The sequence below is a fragment of the Lepidothrix coronata genome, unplaced genomic scaffold (assembly GCF_001604755.1).
Source record: "Lepidothrix coronata isolate B3197 unplaced genomic scaffold, Lepidothrix_coronata-1.0 Scaffold10, whole genome shotgun sequence".
NCBI classification, from domain to species: Eukaryota; Metazoa; Chordata; class Aves; order Passeriformes; family Pipridae; genus Lepidothrix; species Lepidothrix coronata.
Genome location: NW_016690190.1, coordinates 127,800 through 150,242, shown reverse-complemented (window position 1 = coordinate 150,242; position 22,443 = coordinate 127,800). Strand labels below are relative to the sequence as shown.

The 22,443-nt window shown below is 40.7% G+C and overlaps 1 protein-coding gene across 1 annotated transcript in view; it reads left to right on the top strand.

Moving 5' to 3' along the window:
* The first annotated feature begins 692 nt into the window (after positions 1-692).
* Positions 693-22,443, top strand: part of RIC8B (RIC8 guanine nucleotide exchange factor B) — a 34,918-nt gene continuing 13,167 nt past the window's right edge. Inside the window, exons 1-6 of the mRNA XM_017804593.1 lie at positions 693-803; positions 4,100-4,147; positions 13,533-14,141; positions 16,736-16,830; positions 21,354-21,507; positions 21,828-21,923. Coding sequence (XP_017660082.1) covers positions 693-803; positions 4,100-4,147; positions 13,533-14,141; positions 16,736-16,830; positions 21,354-21,507; positions 21,828-21,923 — 1,113 coding nt within the window. The remainder of the gene's footprint in view (positions 804-4,099; positions 4,148-13,532; positions 14,142-16,735; positions 16,831-21,353; positions 21,508-21,827; positions 21,924-22,443) is intronic.

The following is a 22,443-nucleotide window of genomic DNA, read 5'->3' as shown; positions in this document are numbered from 1 at the left end:
CGAAACAGGGAGACTTATCCTGTACCACCACTGCTCTGGGATGTTGAACTTGAGCGAAAGGGGTTTGTATTGCAGCCAGACGTTGTGGCAAAGCCCCACTTCAGGGAACAGACACAGACTTCGCCCGTGGTGGGGGCCCAGTGACCAAAAAGTTTGAGGAAAGGTAGCCAGCCCTGGTTTTGGCAGCCTTTTGCCTTCTGATAGCTATGGTATGCGCAGGGCAGGTCGTAGAGAGCAGACAAGCCTAAGGAGGAGGGATGCACCACTGGGCATCCCCACGGCGCGTTCCCGGCCTGCCGCGCCCGCCCGGGACTCGAACCGGCGGCCTTCACCCCGCCCCGCCGCCCTTCTCGGCGGGAACACCTGGGGCTGCCCGGCACGGACTGCAGCACCCATCGTGCCCCGCGGCACCACAACCCCGGGCACCCCGCCGCGCGCCCCGGCGCCGCGCCGCTCGGCATGCTGGGAGTCGTAGTCCTCTCTCAACAGCGGCCTGCCGGAGGCGCGGCAGCCAATAGGAGGTGTCGGGGCCGCGCGCCGCCGGCCCCTGCAGCCAATGGCGCGGGAGCGCTGCCCGTCAGTCGGGGCGGTTCCCGAAGGCAGCGCCAGCCGCGTCAAGGGGCGCGGCGCGGGAGGTCGGGGCGCAGCGGGGCGCGGCCGCTGCCGGCGGCGCGGAGCGGGGCAGGGCGGGCATGGAGCCGGGCGCGGAGCTGGGCGCGGAGCTGGGCGCGGTGCTGGAGGCCGTGGAGGGGCGCGGCGGCGCCGAGGCGGTGGAGCGGGTCCTTGCGCGGTACAACGAGGAGGTAACGGGTCCCCTCCCCCGCCCCTCTGCGCCGCTCCCCTGGCGGTGTCGCCACCCCGCCCTCCCTCGGCGGTGCCGCCGGCATCGTCCTGCTCCCCCGGCCGGGGCTGCACCCTCGGCCCCCCGGGCTCGGCTCGGCGGCGGGTCCCCAGTGCTCACCGCTTCTGCCGCCGTGCCCCCAGACAGCGACTCCGGGGCGGCCCGGCCCGGCCCTGCCCTGCCCTGCCCTGCCTTGCCCTGCCCGGCTCGGCACGGTACAGCTCGGCACGGCACGGCACAGCTCGGCACGGCACGGTACAGCCTCCCGGCCCTTCCCCGTGCGCTCCCGCCCGCAGGCCGTGCAGGGCACCGCGGCACTGCCGCGCTGGTGAGCCAGGGCATTGCCCAGGGGAAGTCAGACTTTCACGGGAGCACAAAGCCAGGGTTGTCGCGGGGAGATCAAGCCCGTGGTCGGGCTCGGCCCGGACACCTTCGGTCTTTTGGTCGGGCAGTGTTGTGGGTTGTCGGTGATGGGGCTGTAAAAAGAGCTGTTCCACAGCGTACATCTGCCTCGCAAGTCTTTTAACCGGCATATACCGCCGAGAAGAGGCTGGACAGAATAACACCGGAGTCTCTTGGCTACTTGTCCACCTGCCACGCCACCGTGCACCTGCCCACCTGCCCGAGGTGCTGCCCTTTGTCACCGGCTCTGGACAGGCCTTCCTTCCACCGCCTGGGCAGTGACCGTGTCCATATGCAGTGGGAGGGAGTCTGTGTAAAATGGGCCACCAAATCTCACCTCATTTTTCTGTGTTTCCGGTCAAGCGAAGCGAAAAGGGAAGAGACAGCTCCGAGCAGGTTGAGCTTTTAATGCTGACAGGTGTGAAAGAGTACCAAGTGTCGTCTACTGCCCTTGCAGCGTGATACATGTGTGCTCAGTCAAGAAGTGAAGGGATTTCCTGGTAATGCAGGAAAATACAAATCTGAGTGACAGTAGGTGTTAGGTGGATTTTATTTGCCCTCCCCACATCCCCCCTCTTCTGATAGGGACATTTTGACACCTAGATTTTAGTAAAGCAGTATAGTCCCTTTTGACAGATTACCTCTCAACCCATCAGGTGTCTGTCCTTTGTGTAGATGCTTGTGTGACTGGTGCACAAGTCTCTAAAGCTGGTACTGACTCAGAGTTTGGCTTTGGATGTAGTTTAAATGCAGTTGTGTTGAACTAATTCTCAGCTGAAATTTAGGAATCTGTTACAGGAACAAACATTCAGATTCATAGCCAAACGAATGTGGATTGGTGTATAGTTATTCTTCAGCCTCCAAGAGGTGTCTTGAAATTTGCTGCCTTAAGTGCAATATGTTTTAAGACTAACAATAGCAGTAACTGGTTTCTTAACTTAAAGTTGAGCTTTTGTGCACATGAAATTCAAATGTAGAGATAGATGCAGCTGCAGGGCACTTCTGAGGGATTGGTAGACCAAGAGTTTGTTAGACACAGCTGTTTTAACTTACTGGCCTCTGAGGTACAGAGGAAGGGTTCTGATTGAGGAGAATTTTATGTCTGCCCTTACTTTTCAAAATGACCCTGTGTTAAATGTTAAAAATCATGCACAAACATAATTTCTTAATTTTGCTGTATTTGGTTTTATGCCTTCTCAGTAGCTTTCTGAGATTATTTAGACTTGAGTTGTCAAGGACAGAGTGAGAGCTGGTGCAGTTTCTATTCTGGCATTTCAAGTCTTTGAATGAAGTCTTGGAGTTACATGTGTAGCTAAATACTGCTTTTGAAGTGGGATGGGAAACTTTTAATACTGTCTCAATATAACATTACTCTTACTGTGTTTGTTACAAGTTTTCCATCGTGTTTCCTACCTCTCTTTTTCTCTACAAGGTGTTATTAACTCACATATTACCTGTGGGCCGGTGATGACTGGGTAGAGCACTCCAGTTTCCAGACCTTTACCCATGCCTCTTCTGGGCTTTAGGTTTCCTTAGTTTTTTTTCCAAATAAGAAACTTAATATGCTTTAGTTGAAAAGAAAGGATAGATCAAGTGTAGTTCCAAGATGCAGGTGGCTGTAGAATAACTATAATAAGAGAAATCAATAGGTCTGTTGTTGCTCCTCTGTGGTGTTCCATTTGCAATGATTATTGCAAATCTCTGTTCCTCCAGCACTTGGACTTGTTGCTGTCACTACATTTCTTTTGTAAAATTTCCAAAAATATTCATGTGCAAACACAAGGGTTGCCTTCTCTTGGTTAATTACTCATCATTTAGTGTTCACCTGCTTTTGACTGGCATGTTGCTGAACTTGTGCGGTTCAATCAGGAGCCTTGTAAGAGAGAGGAAGGGAATTATTTTCCTACCATCCTCCAGGCTCTAGCTGATGTTGGTAAATTTTGATGGTAGGGTAGATGTCCAAGGTCTTTCTGTGTAATCGCAAGTTTGGGTCATGAAAGGTAAGAAGTCCATGAATGTGCTATGGAAGGTCACTTTTGTTTTCCAATCACTTGCATGATGCAGCAAATTGTATATTAGAAACAGAAATTGAGATTTTTATTTTTTTTCTAGCTGTTCATTATGCTTAATCATTTAGCTTGGAAGTTGTAAAATGTTAAAATAACTCTCTGATGTTACTGCTGTTTTCTTTGGCTGTCAGAATAAACTTTGTCACATGAGTAATATTTCACTAATAACATACTTCAGGATACTAACATAGAACTAGACTCAGCTGCTGTTTGAAGTGTTTAATAAGTACTCATTGTTAGACCATGTCTATCTTGTGTTTAATTGTGCCAGAGAAACAAATACCTTGGTAATGTGTTTTGGAAATTGCCAGAATACAGAAAGTGGTAGCTTTTGTAGCAAGACTTATTTGATTTATACTACTTGTTTTCTGGGCAAGATGATACTGTGGTTGTTCTGCTTTGGAACAGTCAGTGCAGTTAAAAGCTTGTAAACAAGATCTGCTTGGGAAGAAATCTGAGGAATAAGGTATTTGTAAAACACAAGGCTCTAGTTTATTTTTTTTCACTCTATCAATGCCAGGTGTGATATGGTTAATGCTCATCAGAAGTGCAGCCTGTAGATAAAGGCTTACTCTGCACCGGTAATAGTTGTAAAACTGTTCAATGAAGCCACTCACTGGAGCTCTCACTGTTGGGTAGGATGGGAAAAGGACATGAATTGACATGGTTATGGACTCACTATCTGAGGCTGGTTTTAACCAGACTACTGAAATTTTATGATAATTTTGCAGGCATTACATACTTAGCAGCTGATGTGCATGTAACAAACTCTTGTCTTTATTTACAGAATCGATCCATTTTCAGATTTGATCCAGCAGATGAAGACAAAAGAAAGGTAAGTAAAAGAGGCTACTGAGCTGCATACCTCAATGTAGAAGTATCAAAGCAGTCTCTTAACTTAGTTGCCATTGTAAAATGGTGCAAGCAGTGATTATAAAGTTATGTTTTAATTTTTGTTTCTTCAGTGCAAGAGACATGACAACTACACATTCCCTTTTTTTCTGAAAGAGAAGACCAAATTTCCTTAGCAAAACCCCCAGTCTTGAATGAAAGTAGTAACAGAAAAGCCCATAAATAATTTCACTGGGTATAGATTTGGGATGAGATGGAGGAATAAGGGTAAAGATAACTCTCTGTATCTGCTGAGATAAAATTTTGCAATAGATTTTCCCATTTTCTCTCTTCTCAGCATGTAGCAATATGAAAGATGTATTTCTTGTCTGTATTAGATACTTAAATAATGCTAGAGACTAAGATGAAGTAATAGGTACAGAGGACAGCTATGAAGCTGTAAGGGAGGCAGAGCTACAGAAGGCTGTTAATTCAAAGGTAGAGGTAATCACTGGTATGTGCATGTTGGGTTTCAAAGATGGGAAATGTTTGTGTGTTGCAGTATTGAGCTGTGCAGGTGTGTCAGGGCTTAACAGATCCCCTGACTCCCACCCACAGCCTCGTATTTAAAGCTTGGACATGGCTTTTTTTATTTTTTTCCAGTTGTTATTTTTAGGGTGTACTATGTAACAACAAGACTCTTTCTGTTCTGTAATTAATTTTTGGGCTGATTTGCATATTTATTCAGAAAATGTTCATCAGTGAATGCGGCTGCGTGTTTCTGCTGTTTCTGGAATAAACTCAAAGCTTAAAATCAGAATTGCAAGGTTCCTGCAAGGGTAGCTTGTTTGAAATTGGACACACATCGATTCATTCCATGATTTTGTGCAAAATCTAAATATTTTAAGGTATTAAGTCTTTTTCTGGTAGAAATGGGCAGGATGATAAATCTGTCCTTTGCATTTGCAAAACCATCAGCTGTGTAATCCTAAGTTACAATTCTTTTTTTACACAGATGGCTTGAAGACCTCTTAGCTTGACTTTACCTATGGCTTTACTCGAAGCTGACGTTCAGTAGTGTGGTGATGGACTGTCTGTGTCCTTTTTGATCTGTAGAGTAACTCAGCCAGGATCTCGATTTAGTTTTCTGACTGTGTTTGTGTTCGTAGGTCTCCTCCCTCGCCATCCCTTCCATCTCTTTTTACGTTGCGAATGAGCAAGTGTCTAGTCTGAAAAATAGATTGCCAATTAGAGAACATAGGAAAGGCTACTCAACTGCATATGCTCAATATCTTTAGCATCTGTAAAACACTGAGCATTCTCTTTTCACCATTCAGTTAAGATAAAAAATAAAAATGTTTAAATTGAAAGGGAACATAGTACATGTTCTTGCTAAGAGCAAATTGCTGAAGTTGTCAATAAAATTGATGAGAATTGCTTGAAAACAACATGATGCAGCCTCAGGTTCCGTTTTTTGTTTAGTTAATGTAATTGAGTTGATAGTATTTGCAGTTCTGCTGCTATTAACTTAGAATGATTGGAGTGAAAGAGAGTTTAGACAAAGGGTCACAATCCATAATGAAGTCATATGGTAGACTTCATGTTCAGCTACGGGGGCAAATACAGAGGGACTTCATGATTTTGCCATTGGTTTCTAGTGCTACTGAAAGTTTGCATTATAACCTGATGAATGCAACACTTACTTCTTACCAGTCTCTTGCTGCACATTGGGTTTGTTCATGGCCTAGGAGTAAATTTTCTTATTTACTGCAGCAAGCCTGACAGACTTTGTTGTAAGGCATTAATGTCTATGCAAGAGTGCAAGTAAAAGATCAATTATAGCAATGCAAGTTTTTTCTCTGCCTCATCTGCCTCTGTGTCAGTGGTGTGATTGTGTTTTGATGTAGGTGTAACTATGCTTTGAGCTTTTCTGCATTGGATACTGTCTGTTAGGGAGAGGACAACCCATACACTTCAGTGACATGCTGTAAAATATGAAAGATAGAAGGGCAAAACTATGGCTTGACTGGAAGCTGGGTAAATTGGACAGAATAAGTTGCTCTGCAATGATATGGCTATCAAAGCATGATGCTTTAGGCTATAACCTAACTAAATCAGCACTGACTTTGTAATATTGAATTCCAGGAGGAAAGTAGGTTGTGTCCTCTACAAGGCAGGAAAATGCTGTCAAGCATGTCTATCTGGACATAGCCACAGGACTTTAATACATCACAGGGTGATAAAACACAAGATTGTAATGTGAGGTGTCCTTCTATTTGTTCTGCTTTGCTTAATGATGTATGTGTCTGCATTGCCCTGTATGGTGGATGCTATCTATGGATATAAATCAGATGGCAATCTGTGTTGTACTGTAAGATCTGCTCAGATACCAGCCATATCAAGTTGGTGCCATTCCTTCTTAACTTTTTATATACTAATAAAAACCTATGAATTTCTGAAAGCCCGTTTTCAGTTTCTGTGTGTAAACTGTATAGAAATTGCCAACTGGAAGTAAATGTGTTCTGGAATAGCAGCTGAAATTAAGGCAGCAAGGTTGCTTCTGAGGGTCTTAGCCAGCTCTTAGAAATCTAAAATATTTGTCTCAACCGGTCAAGAAGCTGTTAACAGTGTTTTACTGGAAAAGTTGAGTCTTCAGAACTGTGACACTTCACAGCAGCATGTCATGGTTGATACACAGTTGGTTCTTTAGGTCTGTGCTGGAAGCAACTTCAGAATATTAATATCTATTCACTTGACCGGGCAGTCACCTTGGAGAGAGGTGTCAGGTGTAGTGTCTCCTTCTCTGTGTGGCACAGTGGGTACTTAAGCTCAAGCCTCACATGTCGCAATACAAAAAGGGAAGGGTTTTTAGGACCACTTTATCACTATTTAATAGCTTTGCTCTCCATTATTTATACCTTGTCAGGGCCAAATACTGCTGCTGAAGTAGCAACACAGTTGTGCTGTTTACAGACTTAAAATTTTAAGAAAGTTATAGCACTGTTTGTGTCCTGGAAATGTCTGTCAGCACTGATTGCCTAGTTAGCCATAGCATTCCACAGCTAGAAGTTGCTACAGCACCATTTTCTGAGGTGATATAACAGAAAAAGTACATCTGTCTGTGGTAGCAAGCAAGACTTTTTTAAATTGGATGGAGATGCTGAGTTTGGGGGAGGAAGGGTTAAAAAAGGGAGCAGCAGCCAAATGTTAGAATCTTACTCATATTCTTACCAGAAGTGGTAAGATATTTATTCACATATTTCCTCTTCCACTCTGTACCTTTCATCTGCTTCACCTCTTGTAGTACTTGCAACATCTGGTTTCTGCTGTATTAGCTCCAGCTTACTGTGTTGGGTCAGTTCTGTAATACAGATCTTTAGAGTTTTAGACAAGTTTTCTTGAATTACTGTTCAGGTTCAGTTTGAACAGGATGGGTCTAAAATTCAGTGGGAAGAAAATCACCAAAACAGTCTTTTCCTCTGTTGCTGAATGTTTTCAAGGTGTTGAAATAGCTGATGGTAAATCATACCCAAATGTATTGTGGGCCTTTCTCTCCCAATTAAATTCATGATGTAGGAAGATTCTTAAGGCTGTGGACAGTACCATATTTGAACTTTGGAAGGATGGAAGCAGTGAAGTATGTTGATGGAGCAAGATGCTGTCACGCTCTAAATCTCAGAAGAACCTCATTCTTAGATAGTGCTGTTGACGCTGATGCTTCAGGGAGGTCTGAAGGTTCCTGCAGCCACCAAGGCACAGGGTTTTTCTTCTCCCAGTAACTTTGTTGCAAACTTTTAAAGTCTGTTAGTGAGTGTCCTGTAAAAATATTAAGTTCAAGTGCTCCTGTGGGCACACTGTGTGGTGTCTTAGTTGTTATTGTTCTGACTTTACTGAAACCCCTTAAGGGATTACCAGAGAAAAAAAGTTACTAAGTATCCTTCATTAATACTAAGCTGTTGTGCTATTTCCCTCTGGTCCTGCCAGTTCCCATCCAGCATTTTTCAGTTTTTTACATCTCTTAAGGTTTGTGACAAGCCAGTGAAACCCGTCTCTCCATTTAACACCCTTCTTTCACCACTGGGTTATAGAGGGTAAAAGGGTTCTCCCTCTCCCTGTCCAGTGGGGAGGGCAAGAAGGACTACTGTGAGTGCAGCTACACAGGATTTCACCTTTCTGTGACTCTGAAGTTTATTCCCCCAGTTGTGAGAACAGGGATTACTGTGCCTGCTCCTCACCTCACCTGCAGAGTTTTATCTGCAAATGCTCTCACCTGTTCAAATGTGCAATTTGGGCCTCTGCCATGTCAGAGCTGGCAGGCTCCTGCCAAACAGGCCAAACTCTTGCTGTCAGTACCAGCTGAACAATGAAGTTTTGAAGTGAAGCAGACTGAATCCTCAAGGAATACAACTATACATCTTCCCTCCTCACCCACATTAGCCCACAAAGACTAGGCAAAAATTTGGCATGGCCTTTTCAGAGGAGATTATCTAATTGTCCTATTATTCAGCACAGGTGATGATACGTGTTATATAAATGTTGTCTTGACTTCCAGAGAAAGTGAAAGTTTAAACTAACATTTCAAATACTCTGGGGCTTACCTTCTCACTGCCTTGGATGCTTGCTTAGCTCTGCAATCTAATAGAAACTTAAACACAGAAACTAAAGACTTGTGCTCCCCTTTTCTTCCTCCTCCTCTCCCCAGTCTAATTAGCCTATGAACAAAGTTGATGGAAGAAAATGCAAGTAAAGAAATAATACCTTTTTGCCCAAAGCTGCACACAATAGTTCTGTGGCTGAGCAAGGAAGAAAACACAGGTCTCTTGTGTCTCAGGAGAGGACTTTTTCTATTGGGCTGTGTTGCTTCTTAGCATCAAGGGTTTATGTTGTCAGGATAAAGGACCAAAACGGATTGATGTTTTATTCATTAAAACAAGACAACAAATGGATTTTTCTGGGCTTCCTGTTTTAACACACAATAAAATTTTAAACTACAGCACAGACAAAAAGAATAGTGTGTATTGCTCTGTGTTAATCTTACTATTAGCACAAAAGCTGAAAAATCATGAATTTTAGAGAAATTAATGGATTTTACAATAAAAAAAAAAGTTTAAAAATACTAGAAACTGCCTTGAGTCTGTGGAAAAGTATATGAAAAACATTTCTTGCATGCCTGATGAAAGTCCATATCTCATCTGAATTTTGAAAGGATAGAACTCAAAGAAATGTTAAAATCTTAGTGACTTAGAGGTTAGCAATAAAACCTGTGAAACTAGGGCAATCATCATATATGTTGTGGAAGGGGACATACCTTGCTGTCTGAATTTTCACTTCCTGTTGTTTCCAACCAAATAAATGAAATCTGTGTCCCTGAGTTTATGTGATGCTAATGGCATACAAGGTGGTGGAAGGAGCACCACCTAAAGAAAATGAAAACCATAATAATGCTTTTGTAGTCACATCCCTTCCTGTTTCTCCTCTCTCTGCATCGTTTCTGTTGCACTGTCAGGGTGAAAACAGAAAATGTGAAATTGTGCTGTATGGCACTTGGTTTTAGTTGTCTCCAAGGCAATTTTCTAATAGGATGACTTTTGTTTCTTCAAAACTTTCTGTGGGTAGTTCTTCAATTATAATCAGATGCTGTAGCTTTTCCTTGAGCTGCTATTGGCACTTGGGATCAGCCAGCAATGATTCCCTGTCATGGATATTGTAACTGAATGTTGATTTCCCTAAAGTCACTCTTGATGGCTCGCTGGAGTCTAACTCCAGAGAACTTTGTCAGCAGTTCCTATGTGTTTTTCGCATATGTGAGTCTTGTATCTTCAAAAAATAGTGTGTGTGTGTATATATATATATATATAATGGCTAGGAAGCTTAGTGACCTGTTCTTAAGTTTGTAATGGCCAAGCTTTTAATCTAGTATGCAAAAGACTATAACTGATGCTTTTGAAAATAAACAATAACCTTGCTTATATTGTGAAATATAAGCAGCCAAGTCTTCAGGAACATGTAGGAAATAAAGTACCTTACAAGCACAGTGATGGTTTGGGGTTTTCTAAGTTGTAAGCAGGTAGCTAAATATATAAAAAAAAATCTATTTAGTATCTATCTTTAGTACAGCTGTTCAGAGTTAATCCTCTTCTGTTGCTGCATTTCAGTAAGATTTGAAGCCAGGAGATGATTTTATAATCTTTGATTAAATTGCAAGGATAGCCTTTAAATGTATAGAGGGAGGGTTACACTTCCACTGGCAAGTCAGCCAGCAGCGGGAGTTTGATACCCTTTGTGATGCCTCCTGCAGTGCTTTTGACATTTTGCAGTGACACTTCTGTAGCAGCAGGTGGGTGCAACTTACGGGGAAAAAAAAAAAACAAACTAAAAAATCAATCTGAGGTTTGAGAGGCCTGGTCTCTTTGTAGTCAAATGAGTGTTCAGGTTTTATCTGATTGAGGTTAAAAAACAGAGCACCAGATGCAAGATTTTTGTAGGCAGTGCTGCTCACCAAAATGTGGTGTCCTGCTCTTAAGAGGAAGGAAGCACCCAAGATTTGTAGATGGTCAAAAAGGAAGGACAAAAGTCAGATGGTCTGCAAAAACTTAAAAGGTTTTATTAGCAAGTTATACACTTGGCATGGAAATTGGTATAAGTTAGTCCCTTATCTTCTGGTATAAACACAAGTGTGGTGGATTTTGAGTAAGGGGTAGGGCGAAAGAGAGGGAGAGAGAAAGATCACCAGTCCTGGCTCCAGCATGAATCCAGCTGATGGAGTGTCCAGGGTCCTGGTGCACATGCACACTCAAGCTTTGTGGGGGTACCTTTTTATAGATAAGTTTTCCCCACAGTGCAGCTAAGTTTTTTGCTTTCTATGCAAATTAATTATTATACACAGTTCTTCTAGACTTCTCTGGAAATAGGTCGAGAGCTTTGAGGGTCTTTGGTGGTCTTGACTCCCACCCACTGCATCAGCCTTTGGTCAACATTCCACTCTCGACCTCGTTCCTGCCCTTGTGCTGTACTGTGTTGTGCCTATCTCCAGGAGCCAGAACAGGGACGTTTGTCCCAGAAAAATGCTGCCCTACCTCCGTACGGCCTCCTTCTCCAGCCACATGCTGTTCTTTCTCACAGTGTGTTACTGCCAACAGTCCTTGCTTGTCTGCACAGCTATCCAGCTATCAGGGTTTGAGACATACACATTAGCCCCTTAGCTGCTCAGCTTCTACACAAAAATGAGGGGAAGTTCCCCTTTATTTCAGTGGTATTGATCAGATCAGATAATTTATTAAGTGATCCTTGGTATTTAAATGCCTAGAAGAAACCTTCAGCACTGTTAATGAGAAATCAGATCTGGTTTTGTGCTGTATGTATTTACTGATAATGCAGTCTGTCTGGCTCAGTATGTCTTTGAAATGTCCATTCAGCACCTTGGTGTTGGGAAGGCCGGTAACTTGGCTTCTAGTGTTGTTAGTATGGTTCTGCCTACACAGTATCTGAAGAGAAGGAGAGTCCAGTTGGTGAACCAGCAGTTGAATTTGAGTAAATTGTTACAGACCACCTTGTTGCAGCTGATATAAACAAGGAAGAAAATAACTGCTAAGTCTAATAGAATTGTACTTAAACAGAGAACAGAGTAAACTGGCATTTTCCTGGAGTTCTGTGAACTGTCCATTCAGTTCTGTGTTACTCCTTAAAACCAAACAGGCTTCGGGGCTGTTGCTTCAGCTTGCAAAGCACAGTTAATTGTATGGAAATCTCTCTTAGCAATAGAAACAAAATTCTTGTAAGAAGTTGAGCTGTGACTAAGTAATTGACTGTGGATCTGGACTGTCATTTTTTGTTTCCTAGGCATTTTTAAAAACACTTCAAAGATGCCACCTTCAGAAACATTTAGTGCAGATCTAGCATACCATGCTTAAGTCAGGGGGTTGTATAGATCTGTGTGAGGTCTTATGTTAATGCTGAAGCACTCTTTGTATTTGAGTATCTTTTTCCAGCCACGGTAAGTACCTCTGTGCCTGTACAGGTGGTCAAATGTGGTTTTTATACTATTGCCATGTCTTTAATATTCTGATAAAGATTTCTCCTGTTGCCTCTGCGATAGTAAGAGGTAGAGCTCATTCCTTGTTTTCAAACTTTCTACTGGATTAATCTAGTCAGAGCTGTGGAGATGCAGTCAAGATCTGGGTTGTCTGGGTGGTGCTTTTGGGTGGGCTTAACCCCAGGACGAGCATACTAGAAATCATATTGAGAGTTCCTACTGTCTGACTTTGTTTACAGATTGTCTTTTAACATTGTTGAAGACTTGTGTTGTTTTCTCCCTTATTCTTCTGGAGTGTCTGTTCTAGATTTGCTGTAGACTTAATGTTTGTTGTTGATTTTGTTAATTTTTTTTATTTTGGCTTTAGTTGTAAGCGATCACAGTAACAAAACTTGCTTGGATGTCCTAAGTGGAACCTTTGTTTTGAACTTTGAGTCAGGCTGATGGGCATCTGTGCTCCTCACCTTTTCGTTATGGTGGTGATGGCGAAAAATGAAATTCCAGAGACCATTCCCCAAGAACTGTTTTATACTTTACTATGATTCCTATGCTTTTTGTAATTGCTTACATGACACAGACTGCTTGAGACCACAATATGAATTTCAGGTCTTAAGCAGACTTCTGCACTAGGGCTGTTCAATTCAGTTGCTGCTCTGGCTTCTTTGGTAATTTATTCATGTTGATGGTCAAGACACAAAGCTTGGGAGGTGAGAAGTGTGGAGGAACAGTGTTCTGTGTGGTACAATGCAGTTTGTATTGTATTGGGAACTTCTTTGTAACTGTACTTCTGACTCTAGTACCCCAGAGTAGTAGTAATGTTGTCCTGAGCTTAAGGCATAAAAACCCTATGGAGTCCTCTCATATCAAGCAATCTCTTCTGTCCTGTCTTTTCTGCCCATTAATTGATCATCTAATTGTCCATTTCTGTCTTATAAAAGGTAATTCTTCTGTAATTCAGATGTTACAGTTCTGACCTGCAGGTTATTGGAGTGTTGTATTTTTCTCATGCTGCATTTAAATGATTAATGTTTACCCCTGCAATCTTGTGGGTATAAAGTATCAGTGAAGTATTTTGACAATAGCGGCAATTTTGACAATAGAGAATATCATCTGCCATTTTGCTTAATGCTTTTGCAAATGTTGATGTATTTGGATTGTATCCATGAGGAAAACTGCTTTTGGTGCTCTCTGGAGGCCTTTTGTAACAGTTTATATTTTGAAGAGCTAATATGGAATACCTAGTTTCTCAAGTCAACTGGAAACTCAGAAGTTATATGGAAGCTTAGCAAAAGTAGTTTCTTATTGCCATCAATATTTTGACACTAAAACTGTTCCTTTTTTGTTTGTGTTTGCCTAGAAACTGTGTGAGGGAATTCTAAACATCCTTGAAAAAGACACAAAAACGTCATGTCAAGTTGCCTGCCTGGAGGCCCTCCGGATTCTCTCCAGGGACAAGAAGGTTTTAGTGCCTGTAACCACAAAGAGGAACATGCAGATCCTTATGAGGCTAGCAAAGCTGGACAATGTGGAAGATCCTTTGGAGAGAGTGTCTGAATTTCCTGTTATAGTAGAAGCTTTAAAATGCCTCTGTAACATAATTTTTAATAGTTCAGTTGCACAGCAGCTCAGTTTTGAACTGAATCTTGCAGCAACGCTCTGCAATCTTCTGCAAAAATGTAAGGACCAACAGTGCGTTGATGACATTAAATGCTTTGATTTGCGTCTGCTCTTCCTCTTGTCACTTCTGCACACAGATATTAGATCACAGTTGCGTCAGGAACTACAAGGGGTGCAAGTTTTGACTCAGGCTTTGGAAAGTTCCCTGAGTGTAAGATGGACAGAAGAATATAAAGCAGCGGAAGATCGTGACAGGCCTCCTCTATCTTTGCAAGAGACAGACTGTGCCATTGAGGCACTAAAGGCTCTATTTAATGTAACACTTGACAGTTGGAATGTCCACAGCAAGGTAAGGCTTAGCTGAAGTGTTTTTTCAATTGATTTTGTTTAGCCTTGGAGAGCCAGAACCAGCAGGTAGATGCAGAAGAGGCAGTTGTTGTCCAGGCCCCAGGGCAAGGATTTTAGTGCTTAACTTTTTCTACTCTAATTTTGATGGAATACAGTTGCATTTTTCAGAATAGTAGCTAAGGTAGTCTTCAAATTTTGCATCCTAATTTCTCTGTATGTAAAACCAATCTGAGAAAATTTGTCTGTCTGAATTCTGAATGTGTCAAGAATTGATGATCTTGGTATTTCAAGAGGTGTTGAGTCTTTAGCGCTCATTGCTTTGAATACCAAAATAACATTTTTGTTCTTGTTACTACTTAGGCAAAAAATCTAATCCATATGTTTTCTATGTAATGGAAGAATAGCTTGGATTATATGATGCGAGGTAAAACTGTACGTTTTTGAATAAAACATGCAAAAAATACTATTTTGTAAAAGCCTGAGGTTTACAAAAGAAAATAAATGTTGTTCACTAATGGCTTGGAAAAGCTGTGTAATCTAAAAGTATCAGATGGCTATATCTCTGGATGTATAGCAATAGGGTAATAGAACTGAGAAGACTCCCTTGTTTTCATCTGTTTTTCTGAGCATGACAGTAGGTACATGAACTCTAATTTTGGATAACCCAAATCTGTGCTACAGTAAGAGAATTATATAGGGAATCTTTCTTTTTAGTCCATATCATATTGTCTCTAAAATGTTGTTAACTTTTCACTGGCCATTGTAAACATGCAGAGTATAAAGCTGATCAAAATCCACAGTAGTTAAAACTGACAAATAATTGTTCTCTTTAGTGCATTGGACTAGACAGCAAATAAGACATTAATCATAACTTTAAGGAATATAAAACTTGAGAAAAGTCTGAAGTTTATTCTTTGATTTAATGTCTCAAGGATATGCTGAATAAGAAATCCTGAAATTTAAGATTGAGTGATGGGGGAATCAGAAAAGCTAATACTTTGAGTTTCAAGGAAATATAAACAAAGTGAGGTTTCTTTCTTCTGTTAATATTCCTGGTTTAGACCTTTATTAAAAGTATCTTTAACTTTGTCAAAGTTCTTTGTATAGAGAGGGTAAAAAAGAATGTAACACAGCTTTATGGAAAACTGGGAAAAGAAACTGTATTACACGTTCACCTGTTTAAAAGCTATCTCTTGAAATCTGGATCTTGACGTTGGTTTACTTTTACAAAATACTGAATCTGTAGAGATGTAAAGCCCAGCTCACTGCAGACAGGCAGGCAGGAGATGGCACGCAGTTGTGGTGTTACCTGATGAGGTTTCATGTGGCTGCTGTCTGTGGGATGAGGGAGGTTTTGTCCCACAAATCTTTTCCTCCTTGAGAAGTCCGAGCATGCAGCTTTTTTTTTTTTTTTTTTTTTAAATGAGAGTTTAAGACATCCCGGGGCAGGAGAAGTTTGTTTTGTGTTTTGAGATAAAGCTTATATAATAACTCTTTACTAGAAGTTCCTAAAAGCAGGGAACCTTTAAATTAAAGAGCTTTTTAGTAGTTGATAACTGTTAGCCAGATATGTTGGTTGATATTCTACTGAGTGAATGTCCCAGTGGCAGTTTTAATGATCTGTAAGAAGAGTAAACAGCGTGTTAATGAGGTGGGCTGAAGATACAGAATTTCAAGAGGTTCCAAGCAGTAGGCAGGTTGGAAAATAAAAGGAGAGCAGAGAAGTTAGGCGTGAGGGTAGAAAGCTAAACGAGATCCATCCTAAGGGGGACAGACCCATTTGAAACACCAATATTTAATGAGTGGAGACGGTTTCAAAGTAGCAAAGCCAGACAAGAGCTGCAGGTGGTATAGCCTGCAGATTTTGATGCTGATGCTACAAAAAATGCATTGGGGCGCTTTGTGCTCAATCAAACACACCAGAACATATGATGGATGCCAAGAAGACCTATTGAAAAAGGATGAGGACAAGGTTACACACAGTTAAATGATTGCAGTTACTGGTGCACTTTTGTGGGGCTGCTGTCTGGTGGGAGGTTGGAAGGGGGAATTACTTGGAGAGAGCAAAAGTAGGGCAAATGAGATTGCTGAGAAGTTACTAATGAAATGGAGGAAAGGTATCAAGGGAACAAAAGCAAGTGAATTAGGAAAAGAAACAGACTGAGTGGAGGGAATGAAACTGTTGGCAGCAAAAGGCCTAAATGAGGAGAAGGCAAATTAAATGAAAAAGGTGTGTAATCTAAATCAAGAGGTGGTCTGATGTAAATACAAGAAGGAAAATAGCAGTGATACATTAAGAATAATGTTATGCAATTGAGCAAATACTTGTAGTTGGTTTTTCTGGTAGTGAAGGCTCATTTAACTGGAAAATACTCCCTAGTGACTTTTACAAGGCCTAGTTCGAAGTCAGCTTATGACAGTTATGTTGAATTAAGCATTTAGTGAACTCTAAGGTACAGTCCTTTTATTGATAGGGATGGATGTTATGATCTAATAGGTATTTCCCATCTTTAATTTTTATTATTCTAGTGACCTGAAACCCTCACTTGCAATCTTCAAAATGAAAAAATATCTTCATAATTTATATTTATATAGAATGAATCTCATCAATTTCGTTACATGGCTGCCATCCTTCGACACTGCTTATTAACCACGGGCCCTACTGAAGACAAAACTGAAGAGTTGCACAGGTTGGTGGAACTGCAGAACCAGTCCATGTTAAAAGATTTTTGTTTGGTTTTTTAAGTAGAAATTACTTTGACTAAAATCTAAAATGGAAATCTGAGAAACAACAAAAACTATTCATTTTGAGTAAAGTGTTATTAATCTTTTTTTGATGAAAGCTATTTGCCTCAAATATTGTTTAGGCATGTCCTCTGTTCCAGACAGAAAGTGACTGACAAGGTCATTATTTTCTACCAATGATTATGAAACTCACCTTTTTATAATTTCTTTATGTGCATATGTGTGTATCTGAGGATGAAAATACATATGGAAGTTCTAGAAGTAGTGTAAATTAGAATGGAATGCAACTTCTGTTGTTTTGCACAGAAGCTGATGGAAAAACTACATTTTGAGATTTTCATATGTGAGTTTTGCAATTCTGATGGATTGGGATGGAAGTAACAAGTTGATATTTAATCTCCAGTAGTTCTAGGCTGCTTCATTAAAAGTACAAACATTTTTTCTTTTTTTTTTTTTTTTCAAAAGTGAGTGAATCATCTTGCGGGTTTAGGTATGTGGGCGGGGGGGTTTCCTCAGTCCTGCACCCAACTGTTAGGTATTTGCAGCAAAAAATTCAATCAAAAATCAGATTATTTTTAGTGAGGTGGTGGTTTTCTGTTCAGTGTTATTGTTCTTTTTCTGTGCAACTCTTACTTTTATCCAAGTAGGTCAGCTGTTCACAGGGCCTGACAGCACAGTAGCTTCAAACACAATTCCCTGTTATCTCTCAGCAGTGAAAGAGTGTTGCCATTTTCTTCTTCAGAGATGTCCATAAATCTGAGTGTAGGATCTTTTGAAGATCTTCTGAACCAGCAGTCTCTAGGAAGAAGGATACACAGTTTTTCACACCCAGCAATCTTGAAAGTGTTAAATGAACTTGATTAAAATCTTGGAAATCTCTCAGAGATCAACAGTCTTAGTAGGTGAACCCTAAAATCCTACATCAGAGCCCTGCTCAGCTGGTGCAGACTAGCTTGGAATAATTTAGTATTCTGTGGCAGTAGTTGCCATGACTAAAGTTGGTGCTGTGTCCTAAAAGGCGGTCAGTGCTGCTGCTTATGGTGGGCATTTTGAGCTCTCATTCTCCTTGAAGGGAGGGACTGGTGGGAATAAATTCCCCACTGCTGGGAGAATTTAACAGTTGTGGATAAATTCAACAGCTACAAGAGAGAGCCCAATATTCTGATGAATTATGATACAGCTGATGCTCTTCCCAAGTTCTTTCATTGTCCAGAAATCCAACTAGTCTAATCACCTCGTTAACTACATTGCCCTGTAAAATTCAGTTGTCTTGTGCTATTGCAGAAGGATGCATGTTATGCAGGTCCTTTTGGTTTTAGCTTTTGCCAACACTTGCAGATGAGATCTAAGAAGGGCTTTACATAAAGAAGTAGGAAGCTGTGAAGAATATGTAGTATAGGTGTGATTTCTGTCCTTGTTCTTTTCAGTCAGAAGGGATATTTTGTGTAGTGATGCTGCCCATGTGGACCTTTTGGAGACACCACGTCAAGGCAAAGGTTCTCCGTAATTTTGAGAGGGTGAAACAGAAAAGAAATGAGGACAAACATCTCTGCTTTGTGTCACTGCAGTTGTTTCCCCTTCTCCATCAGACTCAGTGTAGCACTGCATCACTTTCTGTTATGCTGAGAAAACAACTTTCTCCCTCTGTTAGCAAACTGTAGCCAGTTTACTTAGCTCGAGTTCATAAAGAGTGCAAGTATAGCATTGTCGAATGTAGTATTTGATCTTGATTCACATGCTAGAAGAGCTCTGTGCAGGTTTTGACTTTTGCGATTCAAATATTTCAGCCCATTTGCAGAACCTGAGTTTTGTCTTTGAATGCTACAAGGATGTAATGAAAGGTGAATAATTGAATATGTTTTTCTACCAAGACTATTCATCACAAGGCAACTCTGGGATAGAAAACCTATAGTCAGAAGTAATGCCCCTGCAAAACCTCAGAGGGATTGGGGCCTGGATCAAGGGCCCCACTTCAGTCTGCTGATGTATTTGGACAAGCAAAACTTTAATTCCCGATAGGAGCTTCACTAAGGAATGAGTAAACTCTTGTTAGGAGTCTGTAGCTAAAAAAGAGAGGCTGTGTCATCATTTAGGCTGTTCAGCATGCTGGACTCTGACCATGCAGTCTTTATTGCTAGAGATGAGGTGTGAGTCAGAGAGCAGAGCATAACTTCCAGCTCTGCTTTCCACTTGGAGCCTATCAGTAAGGCAATTAGGAAAAATCTGTCAAAAGTAAAATAAAATACAAACAGTGTTGAATGCAGAATAAACTTTATGAAGCGTCAGGGAGACGTGTGTATTTCTTAGGATTGCCGATGACTTGCACTTCCCTAAGTTTATTAATGTGCAGAACCCAAGATGCTTAAATGAAGGGTTTAGGCAGCCTGTTAAAGTACATCATTTGAATGCTTGTGCTCTTAATATGTAAGTTGAGGATTTATTTTATGTGAACATCAGTGTTGGATACATGCCCTGTGCTATGATGTACTGATTGTCAATGTGACTCTATTTCTAATAAATAAGCAGAAGTTACCTGTTAGAATATCTTAACTAATTTAGTACCTAGTATTGTTGTCATTATTCTGTCATGTCATTACTTAATGTTTGAATATGAACAGCTTAAAGTACCACATATTAGAGTGAGTGCCATTTTTGCCACTAACAAGGTTTTAATCAAGGCATTCAGCAGCTCTAAATAGGCCTTTGCTTTTAAATTTGCATATCAGGAGGGGGCTGGGAGCATGAGTGGGTGGATGTCATGTCCCAGTGATTAATGATCTCTAGGAAGCCGAGAAGGAGAGAGTAATATACGCAGTATTTCTACCCCCTGGAGTAGGAATGCAAACACTATTGTGCAGATCTGTGCATAGTCACTGACTTCCTGGTAGCTGGAGAATTTCATACACTCCTCTACCACAAATAAAACTGTCAGTGGAGTGACAAAGATCAGAAAGCCGGGCTTCATTTATTGAAAAGAATAGCTCAGACACAGTGATCCAGAAAATTAATTTTGTAGGTGTTCGGGAACTTGGTTGTTTAATAAGAAACTGGTAAAAAGAGAACTTTTGATGAAAGGCCTGAAGGCACCAAATATTTGTTGAATTTCAGTCTATTTTGTTTCTGACTATTCCTGAATTGTTGGAGAGGAATAACTTCCGTGATATAAAAGACATATCTTGAACAGGAATTAGAAACAAAACAAAGAGAACAAGCATTCCCAAAAGTAATAGTTGTCTGAATTTCAATTGCTAAAAGAGCAAAAGGGAGATGGCACAGTGTGGAACAGCCACCCACTCTGATCAAACCAGAACCAGCACATTTGTTAGAAATCCTGTCTTGTCTGATTGCTGTGATTTTCTTTCTCTTTTACTAATTCTTTGTTAGAATTGTATTAATAACTTAAAAACAGAGGGCAGCTTCTAAGTAGATATTATTAAAAGTCTTAAATGAAGTTGTTTGAGAAGTTTTCTCTATTCTTGTAACACTTCACTGCTTGTTGAAACAGCAGTGCTCGTTGCTTCATTGATAGCTTTGAAGTCTGCATATGTAAACTGGATAGTTCTGTAGTATTTCTAAATACATCCATTTATAAGTTTAGTTGGACATGAGCAAGTAAATAATGACAGAATTCTAATTTTTGCAGCATCTGTGTAATTGAGCCCAATATTCAGCAACAGTGCAAACACAAGTCAATGTTGACAATGAGAACAGGATAGATAGCAAACTCGAGGGATGTGTACCTTGCAAAGTAAGTTCCGTCCTACTCCATTAAAGAAGAGGGAGGAATCTTATGGTCTAATTTAAATCACTTAATGGCTCTTTGGGAAGCACTCCTCTTTGTGTGTTGCAAAATGTGAAGATGCTGGTTACTGAAAGGTAGTGCTTGGTAAATAAACCTGAATCTTTTTTTAATGTCTTAAAAGCCTTCTGTATTTCATTTACACTACAAGCTAAATAAAAGTGAAAATATTTCAGAGGACCTAAGAAATTACCACCATCCCTGTTACAGCAGGGAGAAACATTTTCTATGGTGTACTTTGTCACATTAATGATGGTAATGCAGATATGTGGTAAAATGTTTTAAGTTTCAAGGAGGAAAAAACTGACCACTGCAAATCAATGTGAGAGTTCCCCCTACTGTCCTTTGAGATCAGCTGCTGTAGCTCACTGCTGGAAGCTGTGCCTTATCCATGGAATGGGGAACTGTGGGGGCTGGAAGTATTACTGCACTGCTGCAGTATTGCTTTTGGAGCTTTTTGTCTTTCTTTTCCCTTGTTTGTCCCAAGAGCTGACACTCAGGCGATAATGCGTGCCACCTTCTTTAAAACCCAGAGAGCACAAAATAAAGCATTGTTTGAGTCGTAGGGCCTCTTTTTGATTGTAGTTGTACAAGCAGTTTATGGGGAGTTGTACTCTGTTTTTAATTCTTTCTTCCAGATGAATAATGAATTTTTAAAATCTGTTTCAGCAATGCAATCAACCTCTTAAGCAATGTTCCCGTTTCTTGTTTGGATGTTCTTATTAATCCATCATCTCAAGAAGAAACAGATATAAAATACAATGGTATGAATATGGGAGCAATTCAAATTTTACTGGATTTCATGGAGAAGAGAATAGACAAGGTATGGGGTGCAGGGGTTCCTTGCAAAAGGGACCTCTTTCATTAAAGTAAAAAGTGCACATATGTAAAGCTTGTTCCAAACCTTCCAGCCAGTATTAGCACAAATATGGATGTTCTTCTAGATTGCAAAACACCTCAAAGTTTAGAATAAATTCCTGTGAATATCTGAAGCTACTTGCTCATGCATGTGTGTGTGTGTGTGTGTGTGACTATGTAAAGTTCATATTTTGGCTGTCATATAGAACTTCATTGAAGTGTTCATAAAATTTGTAAAGGAAACTTTGTTACAAAATGTTTTATTAGTATTTGGTTTTATTTTAGGGAAGCAGCTATAGAGAAGGTCTGACTCCAGTTCTCAGTTTATTAACTGAATGCTGCCGAACTCATAGGAATATCAGGAAGTTTATCAAAGCTCAGGTAAGTAAAATATTCATCAAAATTTGAATATAAAGCTATTGATAAACTTTGAGATTTGTACATTAGTGCAGGACAGTACTATAGAAATAATTTTTCAGTCATATAAATCAGTAGATATTATGGCCTAACTTCCATGATACATTTTGTAGAGCTGTTAAGTGATAATATCAGGGATATTGTAAAGCTGTGTTATTGTGAGTCACCATGGATCATATGAGATGGGGCAAAGAACTCAGTGAGGTCTGTCCTCTTACAACTGGCATATAAAAACATTTCCGTGCAGTTGATAAAACTTTGCATGTGAGAATACAGGTGTTTTGATGGGATCTACTTGAGCTTTAATTTGACCTCAGCAGGCAGGAATCATTGGGGTTGAAACTTGTGTGCCAGTGTGTATAAGCTGTCCTGGCAGAGTAAAACTCTGTTCCTGAACAGAGGCACACTTCATCCCTCGGTCTTTTAAAGGAGCAGTTTAATACAGTAGGGACTGTGGGTTGGCTTTTTACAGGAGAAAAGATTT